Source organism: Catharus ustulatus, chromosome 12 (genome assembly GCF_009819885.2).
Source record: "Catharus ustulatus isolate bCatUst1 chromosome 12, bCatUst1.pri.v2, whole genome shotgun sequence".
Taxonomy (NCBI): Eukaryota; Metazoa; Chordata; class Aves; order Passeriformes; family Turdidae; genus Catharus; species Catharus ustulatus.
The window spans coordinates 18,531,186-18,546,648 of record NC_046232.1 but is presented as its reverse complement, the minus strand read 5'-3'; the positions used below and the strand labels follow the sequence as shown (position 1 = coordinate 18,546,648).

The window sequence follows — 15,463 nt, the reverse complement described above, 5'->3', positions numbered from 1 at the left end:
AGAGGTTTCCAAGCCTAGCTGGGAGTTGGGAGCACCTATTTGCTCATGGGGTGCACGTCAGAGCCTGGATTAGCTCAGCCCAAAACCGCAGTGAACTCGGGAACAACCTGCAGTTCAGATGATACAAGCACATCTCGAAGAGTACTGAGGAAAGGGCAGCAGAAAGTAGTCTGTGTGTCCCTCTGAAAGCCCCATTGAAGGGCTCTGGCTCCCTCGTGGCCCTGCCTTTGTGGGACAGCAGAAGAACAGAGTCCCCATCCATGCACCCTGCCCTGCCTGCCTCTGAACCACAGTGATTTATAACCCCCCAGGACACCAGGGCCCATTTCAATGCAGCCTTAAGCTGTCAGGCTGTAAATTGTCTTGGTTCAGGAGCTACTTCAAAGCAGCCCAGGCTTCCTGCAGCAAGGAGAAGGCTTTTTGGCAAAGCCAGCACAAGTCATTTGCTATTCATGAGTCAAATCCCTGAAATGTCCTCGATCAGCAACTAAAAATGGGTCATAAGGAGACAAGGCATTGCTGTCTGCTGAAGGAAGCTGCAAACTCCACTGGCCTTCCCCATCTGTTGGCTTCTGCATTCTCAGCAATGGCTTTTCCTCCCTCCCTGCCTTTCTCTGTTGAGCTCATGTGAGGTTGTTTGAAGCAGCAGGACCTTGACCCAACAGGCAAACCCACCCAGGAGATCTCCCATTGCCCTTGTTTCCCAGATGACTGGAAAAATATCAGTGGAATATGGGAAAGTCACAACTGAAAATGATAAATTCCTCCAGGCTGCCTGGTTTCCAAATCTAGAGAGGCTGCAGTGGCCAAGGGAGAGGGAAAGGAAACAGCAGCTGGGTGCAAGCTGAGGCTTGTAGGCTGCAGGCTGGCAGCTGGAGGGATGGAGGGACCAAGCCATGGTGGGCACAAATTTTGGAGCCAGATCTGCTCTACCAAAACTGCACCTGTGGCAACTCGGTTGCAGCCAGCAGAACAAAATGTGCTCCAGGTTGGAAACAAAGAAGACGCCAGAAAGACCCGAAAACTCTGTATGTGAGGCTAATATTCAAAAGAGAGTTCACTTGTGTTGTGTGTTGGCAAATCCTTCCCCAAGCTGGGGAGTATTCGAGTCAGTTTTTTTTCCTTTCCATTTCTAATGCACTTACATTCAGCATAATTGCATTTATCAGCGTCCACATCTCCTGTTTTAATTTAGAGCATTACAGAGGGAGCAGTTGAATATTCTTTTTGTCAGAGCTGGATGATGGATGGTGAACATCAGCAAGGCTTAAACACCCACGTGGAGGTGAACCCCTGGCTCTGACAGACCGTGTGTAATGCAAGAGGCACTTGGGTTACAGAGCACTGCAGAGTAATGCTGCTATTCCTTGTCCAAGCTGTGCCAGACAGCAAACTTCCAGAAAACCTCAGACCATATACAGTTAGCCAGCAACACTGTGAAATCTTTAACCATATTTGAACGAACGGGCTCACTTGGACACGGCGAGGAGGGAAATGCCAGTCTGCCTGACAGCTCGTTTTAATAATGAGAAAGTTGTTCCACTGACAGGAGGACAGTAAAAACTGTGGCTGCCTAGAAAGATGTAGCCTTCCTTCTAGTTCTGAGCATATGTGAAGCTGCAGAGGAGCTGGTTGGTCCAAGAGCTGTGCATGTGCAGCTTTTCCCTTCTTTCATAAGCTTTTCCCTTCTCTCACCCCTTTTCCCTTCTTTCACCATTTTTCTTTCCAGGGTGTGAAATCTGCACCCACCCTGCCAACTCTATCCAAATCAGTAATTAGTAAATCACTGCTTTCTCCTAAAAAGTGAGTTATTTAAAATATATTATCCCTTGTGCTTCAGTAAAGCAAGCAATAAAAATAGGTGACCTTTGTAGTTAGAGCTATTAATGCACAATTTATAGTGCTTTTGGGTTACAGGGCATGAAAAGCAAGTTCTTGAGAGATTTATCAGCCCTCTGAATGGGCAAAACTTTGCCTGCTGATCCCTTATTGATCAAGGAGCTGTATCTTTTATAACCCAACTGCTGTGTATTGCATTATTTTAAATGGCAGAACTGTTTGAGGCAGAGCCCTTGTCATGGAATGGTTTTGGCAGTGCCACGTCCACGCTGGATGATGTACATATGTTTTCCAGTGAGACAAAAGGCAGATTTTGTTTTTAGACTCAGCACAGAGGAGCAGGAAGGCTGTAAGACGTGCGTGGTAATGGTACAAGCACTACAGAAACGCTTGTGCAATCATCATCTCACTGTGGAAATTCTGTCTGCAGCAGCGGCGTTACTGCACGGTGCTTGTCACCATCACAGCCTTCCAGAGCTCTGCTATCCCCAGGCCAGGGCTCAGCTGTGCATCCTCGTGGGCTGACTGAAACATGTGGCTTCTCCACATAAAACAAGGGTTTGTGACTTTATTTTCCTCCCCTCCTCTGAGCAATTGCTAAACAATTCTTTGGGGGGAAAAAAAAATGCACGCGTTTCATATAGACACTTGAGAACAATGCAGTGCAGCTTTGGTGAGCCCTGGAAGCCGTCACCCTGTGCTGCTCCCCGTGTGAAACAAGCTGGTGATTGAGTCCAGGCCCTTGTAGGCAGTCTTCAAACCAGCTCCAGAAATGGTGGCTCTGGCTGAAAAACCAGACTGAAGATTCAGAGCTGCTCTGAGCTCGCAGAGGGTGAAAGAGGAGTGAAACCCTCTGCTGTGTCACAAGCACAGAGTGAATCCCTCTGCTCGTGTCTGTCCTGGGCACTGCTGCTGTGGGAGCTCTGTAAGGACCACCATAGCCTGTTCTGGTTTTCTACCAACAGGAGTAAAAGATGTTCTTTTAAATCCAGCTTAGTTTGGGATCCTGCTTCATTGCTGGGTGCCATGAGATGAGCTCAACTGCTTGAGCATAACACCAAACTCGTGGGTTTCATCCCAGTATGGCCCATTCACTTAAGAGCTGGACTCTGTGATCCCTCTGGGTCCCTTCCAACTTGGAATATTCAGTGATTTCTGTGGCTGTGATTGCTGCTGACAGCAGACCTGAGCAGGAAGCCCAGCACTGCCTCATGCTGCCAGTTCCCACCCTGCTCAAGTATTGCCAACCTCAGATATCTCAGCATGGCCCTGGAAAAAGCAGCCAGAGAGCACCATGTTGGAATCCAAGCCTGGAAGAGAGATGGCTGTGCCATGCAGTCAGCACAGTGATTCACCAGCATCTTGTCCTCTGTGTTGTGGCAAACCAGGTGAGACATGAGCAGGACCAAGGGACAGAGAGAGCCCTCTCAGAGTGTTGCTTGGCTGGTTCTGTGTTTCAGATAACCCCCCAGCTTGAAGTGGTGTGCAGCTGCCACCTCCTAGGGGCAGGCCATCAGCAATTTGGAAGGGGCTAAGGTTTCAAGAGCTCCTCCTCAACAACATCCCTGCTTCCAGCTGCTCGCCTGGCAGAGCAGCAGCACCCATGGAGTGGCTGTTGTGGCATCTGGAAAGAAGGTTCACCACTAGAGGAATGAAAAATGTTATATATTCCCAGTTTTCTGTCAGTTTTCAACAACTGATACTGATGTGGCTGGCAGAGAAGTGCTTTTACCATCAGTTGTTAGGAAAACATAATGCAGAGGGATTTATAAATGAAGGTGTGGAAGATGCTCTCTCACTTCAAGGCGGTTCTGGCACTGCAGGTCTCAGGGACTGCAGCTTTGACACAGGCAGTTGAGCAGTTGGCCTTGTCTTGGGGATTAATTCAGCATTCCCATCTCCCTTCTTGTCCCTTTCCAAAAGATGCATTCCTGACACAAATCTCTCAAGGGATCAGAAACAGCAGGCATGGTCTGTTGCTGTGAAAAAGGGGCTGTGGTCCTCCTCACCCAAAATAGTTCTGCCTAAGCTGGAAGTCATGAATGCCTTGCAAATGAATCTGTTTTTTTAAAATACACCCCCACCTTTTTACATGCAGGGAAGAACTGCAGCTATTGTGAGGCTGAATCTTTGCCTAATTAAATTCACAGTAATCTCCTGTGAAGGCTCAAGAGAGATTCAGAGCTTTGTGCTGATGTGACTGCCTCAGCCCTGTTCACCAGGGGTGGAGGCTCCTGAAACATCCTGCAGGAACAAAAAGCTGTGCTGGTGGGCACATGTGGGCAGCACTGACAGGGAGGGATGCTGCAGACAGACCCAGTGGAGCCAACGCTTCCCCCCAGGCTTTTTGCAGAATCTGGTGTTGGCAGAGATCTGGAGACCTGGGGTGCTGTGTGGTGCAGGATCACTGCTGTCCCCATCCAATCTGGCAGAGGCTGTGCTGCTCCAGCTTGGGTTTCTGATGTTGGACTGGTGCTGAGATGGTGGGTGGCTGCCTGGGCTGCAGCTGAAATTTCTCCAAGCAGAGGGTTTCTTCTCCAGTCCCCTTTAAGCAGCAGATTTTGGTAGCCTTGCCAAGTGGACCAGGCTCATCATCCATCATGGCTCACAGCTCCTACAAAACCACTGGATGTGGAAAGTAGCTCCCAAATAGGAATCTTTGAATTCCATGAACAAAAGTATTTCTAAATGATTACATTACTGCTTCTTGAAAACACATGGTGGAAAATCACTCAGCAGTCCAGAAGAGGTCTTCTCTTCTGTAGTCTGTGTTCAGAGGAGACTGCATCCCTCTAACTCTGTTTTTAGCATCCAAAAAATACTGGCCAGGGTGTCAGAAGCTTTCTGCTCATCATCTCCAAGAAACTCCCCTCCAAGGGTCATGTGCTGCTCCTCTGGAATCTTAACGCTTTGCATGAGAAAGAGCAGATACTGACTTCCAAGGCTGGGGCTCTGGCTTTCATGGGCCTGTTGAAATTCATAATGAAAAACAAGTTTTCTTGTGCTCTGCCTGTACTGTGGAGTAAAAGTGTGGAGTTGACAACAAGGAAAAGAAATGCTGAGATGCAGTAGATTTAGTGGGCAAGTAATTTGGCATCATCTCTGAGTCTGGCCTTTAACTGAGCAATCAGCAGCGAGTCACTGTATCCCTGGTTTTGTTTGGATCTGGGACAGAGGCTGGAGAGGGAGAGCTGAATCATTTGCCCCATGGGTCAGAGCCTTAACTTGAGCAAGGGCGAGCCTTGTGAGGAGCAGCAGTTTGCACCAGGACTCGTAATTTGGAAATTATGCTAGAAGCAACTTTTGATTACACTTTCTCAGGCAATCCCAGTGACAATTAGTCATTTGCACCTACAATGTTCTGGTTCTTTAATAGCTGTAGCATAGAACATTTGTTAATATTTAGTGGTGTTTTATTTGTTTTTGTTTCTGTCAAATCAGAACCTTTTGGATGAAAACTTCACAATCACATCCAGCTCCCCTAAGGTTTGCACAGTTAAACCTGAATATCCCAAACTGGCACATTGTGTTTTGCCTGGTTTCTGTGTCCCCATTTAGACCAAGAGGATGAAGCTCAGTTTAATGCAGGGCCAGGAGGAGGGAAGTTCTCTGCTTAGCTGGAGGATCTCAGTTCCCAAGTGCCTTGGACTGCTCCCACGTGTAGGTTTTGGGTAATGAGGTCGTCGAGCTCAGGGTCAGAGGTGAGGTACTCCATGCCAGTTTTGAAGACCCATTCATTTTTGCAGGTTTTCTTCTTTCCTTTGCCAAGCTGGAAATACTTTAAAGGCTACTTGGTTTGAGAAACTGTAAATGAATAAGTAATTTTTAAGCTCTTCTACTTGCTTAAACAAGAAAGGATTGGGAGAAAAACAGTTGTTTAATTAAACAGCTACTTGGTATGGTTCACAAAAGCTCCAACTCCAGCAGTAATTCTCCTAATTCACAGATTCCTTGGGAATTCAATGACCTTGAGTTTGCTGTCTTGAAACTTGCTTTAGTACTTGGCTTCCTTTCTGGAATACTTTGGAAAGGAGAGCAGTGCAGGAGGCGCTGCAAGGCTCTCGAGTGAGACCAGCACTGTTTCACTTAGGATCATATAAGAAGAGGCATTTGTGCTGTACAGAATAAACTTCTTGCTTCAGAGCATGCCTGGGCTTACTGCACCCAGAGGTCACAGCTGGATCTGCCTCTGCTACACCAACTATGGAAATTTTGAGTGCTGACTGCTCAGGATGATTTTCTTGCCTCTCTTTATGAAACAAAGCAAACGTGAAGCAGCAGTACACGATGAAATTTGTGTGAGAAGTAACTTGTCTGAAGAATCACATTATTTAATCATGCTCCAGAGCTCAGGGCTCCACATGCCAGCTGAGAGGGAAGTCTGATCTCCCAGCACTGAGTGGCATTTCCTGCATCCTTTCCTGTAGTGGCAACTGGGGAGGTTAAAGCCATGAACAAGTGACCAAGTTCACTGGAAATGAGTGTTTATCCATTACTTCCCCGTGTTTGTCTCCACCATAATAACTCTGTCTGAAGGAGTGGCTTCAGTCATGTCTGTGTTTAGCTGTGGGATATAAAGCATCAGGATTTAAACAGAAAGTGCCCTGAATACACAGAGTTGCATCCAGGAGGTCCCTGCAGTCTTCCCCTCCAGCAGAGGGAAGTCAGCAGTAAACAAAGCCCTGCTGCTCCTTTCCCTTGGCAAAATTTTTCATCAATTGAGCTATATTAGTGATTTATAAACCAGAAAACTGGAGATCTGTTGTGGTTAATCAGTGCAAAATTATGCTAGTGCAACCACAGTTATTCCATGCAGCTTCTTGAGATATGGGAGCAGAAATACTTTAATTTCACTTCAGCCAGCCAACAGGAGCTGCCCCCTGGCACCAGCTCTGGCACATCTTTGGAAGAGGAGATGGACAGGAGCATCCTGCCTGGGTTTGGCTGCAGAGCTGTGGGCAGGGTAGGGCTATCCCAGCACCTGCCCTGCTCCTGTAGAGCAGCTCCACACTGGCACCCACATCCTCATCTCCTCCTGACAGAGGTGCTCTGAGCTAGGTGACATTAACCATCATTTGGGCTTTTAATTAGCTGGGCTTTGTATTTAAAGCCCATCTTGGGTGTTTCAAAACCTGCCATACAACATGTCCTGTCCATGATTGCTTTTTGTGAGACTTGTGGGGCTGTGTTTTCTGGGCTCTGGTAGCACAATCTGGAGCTGTGAGAGAAAGCCCTCGGGGGCTAATCCATGGCTGCAGGCCAGTTTCTGCATAAACTGGTCTTATTTTTAAAGTCCATTTTCTCCAGTACACTTTTTTTTGGCCTGCAAAAGACTTCTTCATTTAAAACGAAGAACATAACACTCTCTCCTTTCAGTTGGTCTTTTGGACATGAGCCAGCAGTGCCCACAACAGCTGTACCACAGTTTAAACATTCAGTCTCTAATGGTTTGGGGAACATTAGGGTTTTTAAGGCTTCAACAGGTCTAGAGTAAATAGTGGTCAATAAAGAGTAGCTCTTCTTTGTATCCCTATGCTCTCAGTGCTCTGCACTAGAATAAAGCATGCTTAGAATATAATCATTGCAAAATTAATATCCATGAAAGGTTCTTTTTTTAAAAAAAGAATCAGAGAGAAACCTGTTTCACTAGAAGAAGAGTTTGCAGGAGTTCAGCTCTCGAGACTCTGGTAACAGGCATGGGGAGGTTGGCACATAATGTCTGGGAGATGTGCACGTCCTGGGCTTGTGTCAGTCCCCATGTGTGTGTTTAGTGACTGGGAGGAGCAAATAAATCACAGGTATTCCTTTCTCTGTGGCCTTCTTTCACCTATTGATGATGTACACAAGAGTTAATTAGGGTTTTGTATCTTCCTTGTGGCTTTCCAGTGTCGTGTGGAGGTGAAAGCCAGCGTGTGCTAATTGGTGATATTTAGCATAGTGTTTTGGACCCAAATATGGTAAGAAATTATATTAGCAGTGATTTCTGATAGTTGGGCATTGCCCTTGTTAGTGACTGAACCCAGTGCTGGGGAGCCTTAACGATTTGAGGAAATCAGTGTTGGTGGAGCTGTCAAATGGCGTGGAGGGAGCTGCTCATTCCCTTCAAGTCTGTCACTGTGGGTGAGCAAACACAACCCATGTGGGGCTGGTTTCTGGGGAAAAGCCCTTGCACCTCCCAGCCCTTCTGTGGCACTGGGTCAAGTGTCCAGCAGCACCTCGGCCCCAGGAGGGTTAAACCACTCCACTGGCCACTGGCCACTTGGACTTTGTGTACAGCACTTTGTGTCTCTGTGAAAAAACAGTTTGTAACTCCTTGTACTCTCTGTAGGGAGTTAATTAACCCTTCCAGAACCCTCCTCTGTGTTTCCTGCTGGTGTGGGGTGTCCCTTGGCTCCCCAAGGAGGAGCAGCCTGCTGAATGCAAGGGAACAGGGAGTAGGAGAGGGGGACACTTCCTAGGAAAAATGTTGAACGTGCCAGCCTTGCAGGGCATTCTCCTGAAAAACAGGATTATATAAAAGCCTGGCTGCTGTGGAGCTCCTCATTAGCTGCACCGCAGGGTTGGCCGGAGGGGCTCGGGCAGTTGTCACCTTTTTGGCTGGAGCAAGGTGGCTGTTAATAGATGTTTCAGTTGTGAATTGCTTTGTGTTGAAGCCCTAGTAAAGTCTTGCTGAGATATGTTTCATTTTCAGTTTTTGAAGCAAGCTAGTTTTGGGAAGGGGCAGGAAGGAGTATTGGAAGGTAACTATCTACCTAAGAGGTTACTCTGAGTGGCAAGCCAGAGCTTTAAAATATACTTCTTAATTTTAATTTGTGCCATTTGCTAAGGGTTCCTATCTTTACTTCCATTGGGGAGTTTCATAACATTTTCCTACCCATCAGTATTCTATTAAAACTTTGTTGTGTAATCTGAAAGCCTTTCTGCTTGTCATGGTTTCCTCTTCAGAATGCCCTAGGTAGCAATTTTGGAGTAAATGCATTCAGGCTGCACGGTCTTGATTTTGTTGTCTTATAAATTCAAAACAAGACTTGAAATTAAATCCTATTGTAAATTTTCCTTTGAATAATGGTGGCCTAATGATGTGATTTAAGAATTTTTATCTGATGTCACAGTACTGGAAAAGCCTCTGCCAATAGCTGTTGTTAAAATATCAGTGAAATTGGTTACCATATGCATTTAATACTTTTAGTTCTACATATGCATAGTGTTAGAGGATAGATCAGTGTTGTCAGTGAAATGACTGGGTCCTGCAGTGTTGGACTGATCCTGTTCTTGCCATGAGAGCTCTCCTCTGCAATAAATGGTGCTCACAGGACTGACCCTAAGTGGGGGTGATTTAAGGTCTCCCAGAGCCCTTCACAGCAACACCAAGGTTCAAAGTGACCAAAAAAATAAAGCATTATTACTAGAGGAAACAATACAGAGATACAAATAAAGAACAGTCTTTTGGGTGAGTGGAAAAAACGTGTTTCTTGGGAAAGCATGAGGTTCATTCAGTTTGGATCACTCTGCTGGACGTGGGATTAGACCAGCTAACCTCTGCCCGTAGCGCTCTTTTAAATCTTGCATGACTTCTAAAGGGATATTATACATCTCGACAGGCAGCTCATCTGAGGCCTGCCAAGGGGCCATGGCCAAGATGTTCTCCTTTGGCTGTGTTGCTGTGCAGATCCATCCATCCTCTGGCCTGGATTGCTCCCAGACAGCGTGCACGCAGCAGGGATCACTTGGGGAGAGCGGGAAGAAGGTGAACTTGGAGGAGAAGGGGGTGGGGGACTGGTGGTGACCCACGAAATAAATGTCCTTTCTTTCTCAGCCTGGCTGGAATCCCTCCCTCCCTCCTTTGCAGTGATTTACATTTGCTCAGATTGAAATCCGTGCTCCCAGCAGGCTCAGCCTGCTCGGTGCTGTCGGCGGCGATCCGCCCGATGTCAGGTTCAGCGTGCACACAGCCAGCTTGGTAAGATAGCAGCAATTAAATCCAGGTGTAAGTTTATCCCTGAGATTCAGTGTCTGTCCACAATAATGGGAAAAATGCAACTGAAGGCCTAATAAAACAGGACTTGTGCTGCCTCTGAGCAGCTGGTTAAAGGAAGGTTTCTGTGCTGGTGATTTTTTTTGTGCTCTGTTTGATTGCCATCATATTTGAGACATTCTCCCTGGGTTTTTTTTGAGCTTGGCTCTTTGCTGCCCTTTTACACAAGCCTTATTGCTGTGTTTCCTGTGGCAGATTCCAGTGCCAGTAACAGAGATTAGATCCCTTATTGAATGAAGGTGCTATGTCAGCTCTGGCAGGTTGATGACATTTGTGCTGTGACACAGAATCTGCTTGTGGTCTTTTTGAATTTCCGCTATCTCAGATGGTGTATACCTTTGTTCTCAAGGTTTTTTTATCAGTTTATTCTCCACGTTATCATCTTGGTTTGTCTTTCATGATATCAACTACAGCCTGAGCTACTAAGGACTGTAAAGCTGGTTTGTCTGCTTTCATAGGACTTGAGAATCTAATCTCAGCTCACTGTCTTCTTGTTTTGAAACAGCAAATGCCACATTAAGGATGTTTTTATTCTGGTGTACACATGCATCCTGTGTTACCTGACTTCTGGAACTCTAGGAATCTCAGGTGCACTTTACTGTCCATTGACATTTTAAAGTGACAGCTGTAGCTTTGCATTGCAGCACTTGAAGTAACATATTTGGCATCTTGACTAAAACATTCAGCAACCTGCTGAATTTTTAATGCCTAAACCTGGATTTTTAATGCCTAAATGGCATTTGGATATAATGGAAAAGGTGTTGTCTGATTTGCTTAGTATGTACATGGTATCTCTTTTTATTCTTCTTTATTATTAAGATTAAAACAATGGGAAACAAAGAATAATGAGAGTTTTGTAGTGAGCACTTCACGGTGTTATTTTCCTGGTGATGGTGTGTTGTTGTGAAGAAATGAGCTTACAATCGACTTAGAGCAGAATTGTTTGGCCGCCGGTGATACCTCTAGAATGGGCTGTAGTAATCCCAAATCCATGATAGATGTTTCTTTCACCAGTTTACAATGAATAATCCTCTTAATTTCCTTGAATAGCAGCTGGTATTGCTACAACCTGTGCCTAAACCCAAGAACAGCTTATTCAGAAAGCCTCCTGGCCCTGTGAGCGAGGGGGAATTCTCTCCCAGCGGGGCTGCGTGGGCAAACCTTCACAGGGTCAGCACTGCTGAGACTCTGACTTCTCCTCTCTCTCTGTTCTAGATGCAGCAGCTGTTCTACGAGAACTACGAGAAGAACAAAAAAGGCTACATCCGGGACCTGAGGAACAGCAAAATCCACCGAGCCATAACGCTGCACCCCAACAAGAACCCCCCGTACCAGTACAGGCTGCACAGCTACATGCTGAGCCGCAAGATCGCCGAGCTGCGCCACCGCACCGTGCAGCTGCACCGCGAGATCGTGCTCATGAGCAAGTACAGCAACACCGAGATCCACAAGGAGGACCTGCAGCTGGGGATGCCGCCCTCCTTCATGCGCTTCCAGCCCCGCCACCGCGAGGAGATCCTGGAGTGGGAGTTCCTCACTGGGAAATATTTGTATTCGGGAGCCGACGGGCAGCCGCCGCGCAGAGGGATGGACTCGTCGCAGCGCGAGGCGTTGGATGACATCGTGATGCAGGTCATGGAAATGATCAACGCCAACGCCAAGACGCGGGGGAGAATCATTGATTTCAAGGAAATACAGTATGGGTACCGCAGGGTGAACCCCATGTACGGAGCAGAGTACGTGCTGGACCTGCTGCTCCTCTACAAGAAGCACAAGGGGAAGAAGATGACGGTCCCCGTGAGGAGGCACGCGTACCTGCAGCAGACCTTCAGCAAGATCCAGTTCATGGAGCACGAAGAGATGGACGCCAAAGAGCTGGCCAGCAAAATCAACCAGGATTCTGGGTCCTTGTCCTTCCTCTCCAACTCACTGAAGATGTTTGTCCCCTTCCAGCTCAGCAGGTCCAAAGCAGAGAGGAAGGAGCTCAAAGACAAGAAGATCAACATCCTGATCCCTCTCTCCGGGCGGTTCGACATGTTTGCGAGGTTCATGGGGAATTTTGAAAAGACGTGCCTCATTCCAAACCAGAACGTCAAGCTGGTTGTCCTGCTTTTCAATTCCAACTCCAACCCTGACAAAGCCAAGCAGATCGAGCTGATGAGAGATTACCGCTCCAAATACCCCAAGGCTGACATGCAGGTTCTGCCGGTGTCGGGGGAGTTCTCAAGGGCACTGGCTCTGGAAGTCGGATCTTCTCAGTTCCAGAACGAGTCTTTACTTTTCTTCTGTGATGTTGACTTAGTGTTTACCACAGAATTCCTCCAGCGGTGTAGAGCCAATACAGTTTTGGGTCAGCAAGTGTATTTTCCCATCATTTTTAGCCAGTATGATCCAAAGATTGTTTATAGTGGAAAGGTTCCTAGTGACAATCATTTTGCCTTCACTCAGAAAACAGGTTTCTGGAGGAACTATGGCTTTGGTATCACCTGTATTTACAAAGCTGACCTTCTTCGAGCGGGTGGCTTTGACGTCTCCATCCAAGGTTGGGGCCTTGAAGACGTAGATCTATTTAACAAAGTCATTCAAGCTGGCTTAAAAACTTTCAGAAGCCAAGAAATTGGAGTAGTCCATGTGCATCACCCTGTTTTTTGTGACCCTAATCTTGATCCAAAACAATATAAAATGTGCTTGGGGTCCAAAGCTTCAACATATGGGTCCACGCAACAGCTGGCTGAAATATGGTTTGAAAAAAACGACCCAAATTTTGGGAAAAGCAGCAATACTAATGGCTCAGTGAGGACAGCCTAATGTCCAGCTATGCTGGAAAAGACTTTTTTTTTAATTATCTAATTTATTTTTGGGAAAATGTTTTTTGATAATTCACTTTTAAAAGACCACACAGGATATATTTTAGAAATCATCGTTGTTTTCTTACAAAGCGCTCGTTTTGAGAAGAACAAGGCCCTTGGGTTTTTTTTGTTGTTGTGTTTTTGGTTTTGAACAAAACTGTGATCAATATTTGCCTTCAAACAAAAAAAAAAAAGAAAAAAAAAATAGTTGTTTAAGAGTTATCTGATCAGCAGAAATCTGACTTGAATTAGAATTTCCTTACGAACAAAAGATTGTTTCCTCCCATTTCTGTTGCCATCTTCATGGCTGGGATTCTGTAAATGTGGACCTGAGCGTGCAAAGCCAAGTGACAAACCGCTGTGTCTAAATGTTTTTTGTGTGACTGCTACCGTGCAAAGATTCTGCTCCTTTGGTTCAGGATTAGCCATTAATTTTCAAATTGCGTTCGAAAATCCGAGTCGCTGTGGCGATGAGAAAGGGTGGCAATCCCAGGAGGGCTTTTTTTTTTTTTATCCCCCTAATAGCTGATTATTTCAGTTTAAAAATACACCTCCACTTACTATGGGCAGGCGAGGGAAGGAAGGAAGCACAAGCCGTGATTAGTCCTTGTAGAAATTGTTGTGTTTGATATTTGGTCCGCAGACGGACGGAACGTTTGGGGAATCCGTGGTGGGTTCTGTGTTTTGTCCTCAGTCCAAGGGCTGAGCGACACCACCAGGAAATGCTGAAGGGGCTGGGAAATGGGAATCTCAAACAAGGAACAATCCAAGATCCCTGAGGAGAGCTTGGAGAACTCCTCTGCCCCGAGTGTCCCGCGCCCCATCGCAGCGGGTCCGTTCAGTCCGTCACTTGATGTTAATGGGAACAATTATTACAGTTGATTACTAGTTTTGTTTTGGGATTTATTTTTTTTCTGTATCTGCTAGAAGGTTAATTTATTTAATATCCATTGTTTTAGGTTCTTGACCTTTCCTTGAATATCTGTTAGTCATTTTAATATTTTATATATATATATATATGTGTGTGTAAATATATATATATATATTAGGAATGTATTGCATCTTCTCACTGATAAGGTAGTGTACATCATACTTACAGTAAATGATCTCCAAAGATTACTTTCTAAAATATTTTTTCATGGATCTTTTTTTCCCCCCCTCAAAATTCTTTAACATTTTTGGAATTACTTCAGTGAGTTTAGGAATTTTTTTGGTATTCTAAGAGGAACTGGGGATGAGGAGGCTGAATACAAGGAAAGTGATCCCTATGAGTTAACACCTAGCAAGGTAAGAGAAAATACATGAAATAAAGTGCCTTAAAGCCAGATAGGGAACCCTGTACACTGAGACTTGGACAGTGACTGGACATTGTCATTGAAGCTGATGATCTCTTGGGACCTATGTACCTGTAAATATCCTGCTCAGCAGAAACAAAAAATAAAAACCAGCGAACAATATATTTTTCTATCGTATCCTCCAGCCCCATTTCATCTCATTGCCCTCAGTTCCACTTTGCCTGCTCTTTGGGAAGTGGAGGCAAGTGAAGGAATGGAGAAAACCCAAGGTTTAGGTGGTTGTTGCCACGTTTGAAGGGATCTTACAGAGCAATTGCTATTCCAGTAGAAGAAATAACCATTGTTTACACGTGTATGGAGTATGAACTGCAACTAGCATAGAGTCTGTGTCTTACTGTGTTCATCATTTTCTGGTGACAGTCCCAAGGATGTAGGTGCATGGAAAATTTTTCTTTTCCTTCTCTTTTTTTTTTCCCTCCTTTCTTTCTTTCCTTTTTTTTTTTTATTTTAAGACTTGCTTCTAAGATGCAATAAAGATTTTTTTTATTTGCAATCGGAGCTGCTCACGTTGTCAGTCCGTGTCATTCCACCCAGCATAGGCACAGAGTGAAATACTCTGGGAAATAAATCCAGGATCTCTCTCTTTCAAAGGGTTTTGACAACTCTGTGTTGTGTTTTGGCCTGGGGTGAGCTCAGTGCTTCTACCTTGGCTCTGGGGGAAGGGAGAACCAACCCATTCATCAGGCCCTGGTGCTGATGAGCTGTGCCTTTGCTCTTTTTCCTGATGAAAATGTTAAAAGTACTTCTGCTGCCTGCAATACCCATAAGAGTGTTTCAAATGCATTCAGTGACAAGGCTTGCATGGTGCCCCAATGCTTTGTGTATTCAAAACACAGTAAAAATAATGATTAAGTGGGTTGAGCACTTATTTTTTAATAGCTCTAGGAGTTGTTCAGTATTGGTGTGAGGACAAAATTAAGTCCCAAAGCAAGAATCTTAGGGATTGCAGAGGTATTTCTTCACCTAAGGAGGAAAAAAAAAGCTACTTGTATTTTTGTAGTACAGAAAAGAGCTAAAAGAGCTTAAAGAATATGAACCCCAAAGAATGGCAGCAAAACAGGGGGAAAAAAGCCCTGTACTTGTACTGTATTTATTAACATTTATGATTATGTTGGACTTTTTTTAGCCCATAACAGCTGGTAAAAGCAGAATGTATGTAACTGGAAAAAGCCATTTAGTGAACAGCACCCATCTGGTATTGGGATTTTTTTCTCAGTTGCTGCAGTTCTAATTCTGTTACCAAATCTCTACTAAAAGTGAGTTTTGCACCAAGCTTGCATGCAGCCCTTGAGGCCTCACATCACAATTGATCACATATTTTATGGACTCACAGCTTAAAACTAGTCCGTATTAAAGATAAATTTTAATTATAAGCCTTTATGACA

General features: G+C 45.3%; 1 protein-coding gene across 1 annotated transcript in view; it reads left to right on the top strand.

Moving 5' to 3' along the window:
- CHSY1 (chondroitin sulfate synthase 1) overlaps positions 1-14,571 on the top strand; it is a 74,421-nt gene extending 59,850 nt beyond the window's left edge. Inside the window, exon 3 of the mRNA XM_033070460.2 lies at positions 11,090-14,571. Within this exon, the coding sequence (XP_032926351.1) occupies positions 11,090-12,682 (1,593 nt within the window). The 3' untranslated portion in view covers positions 12,683-14,571. The remainder of the gene's footprint in view (positions 1-11,089) is intronic.
- Positions 14,572-15,463: the final 892 nt, after the last annotated feature.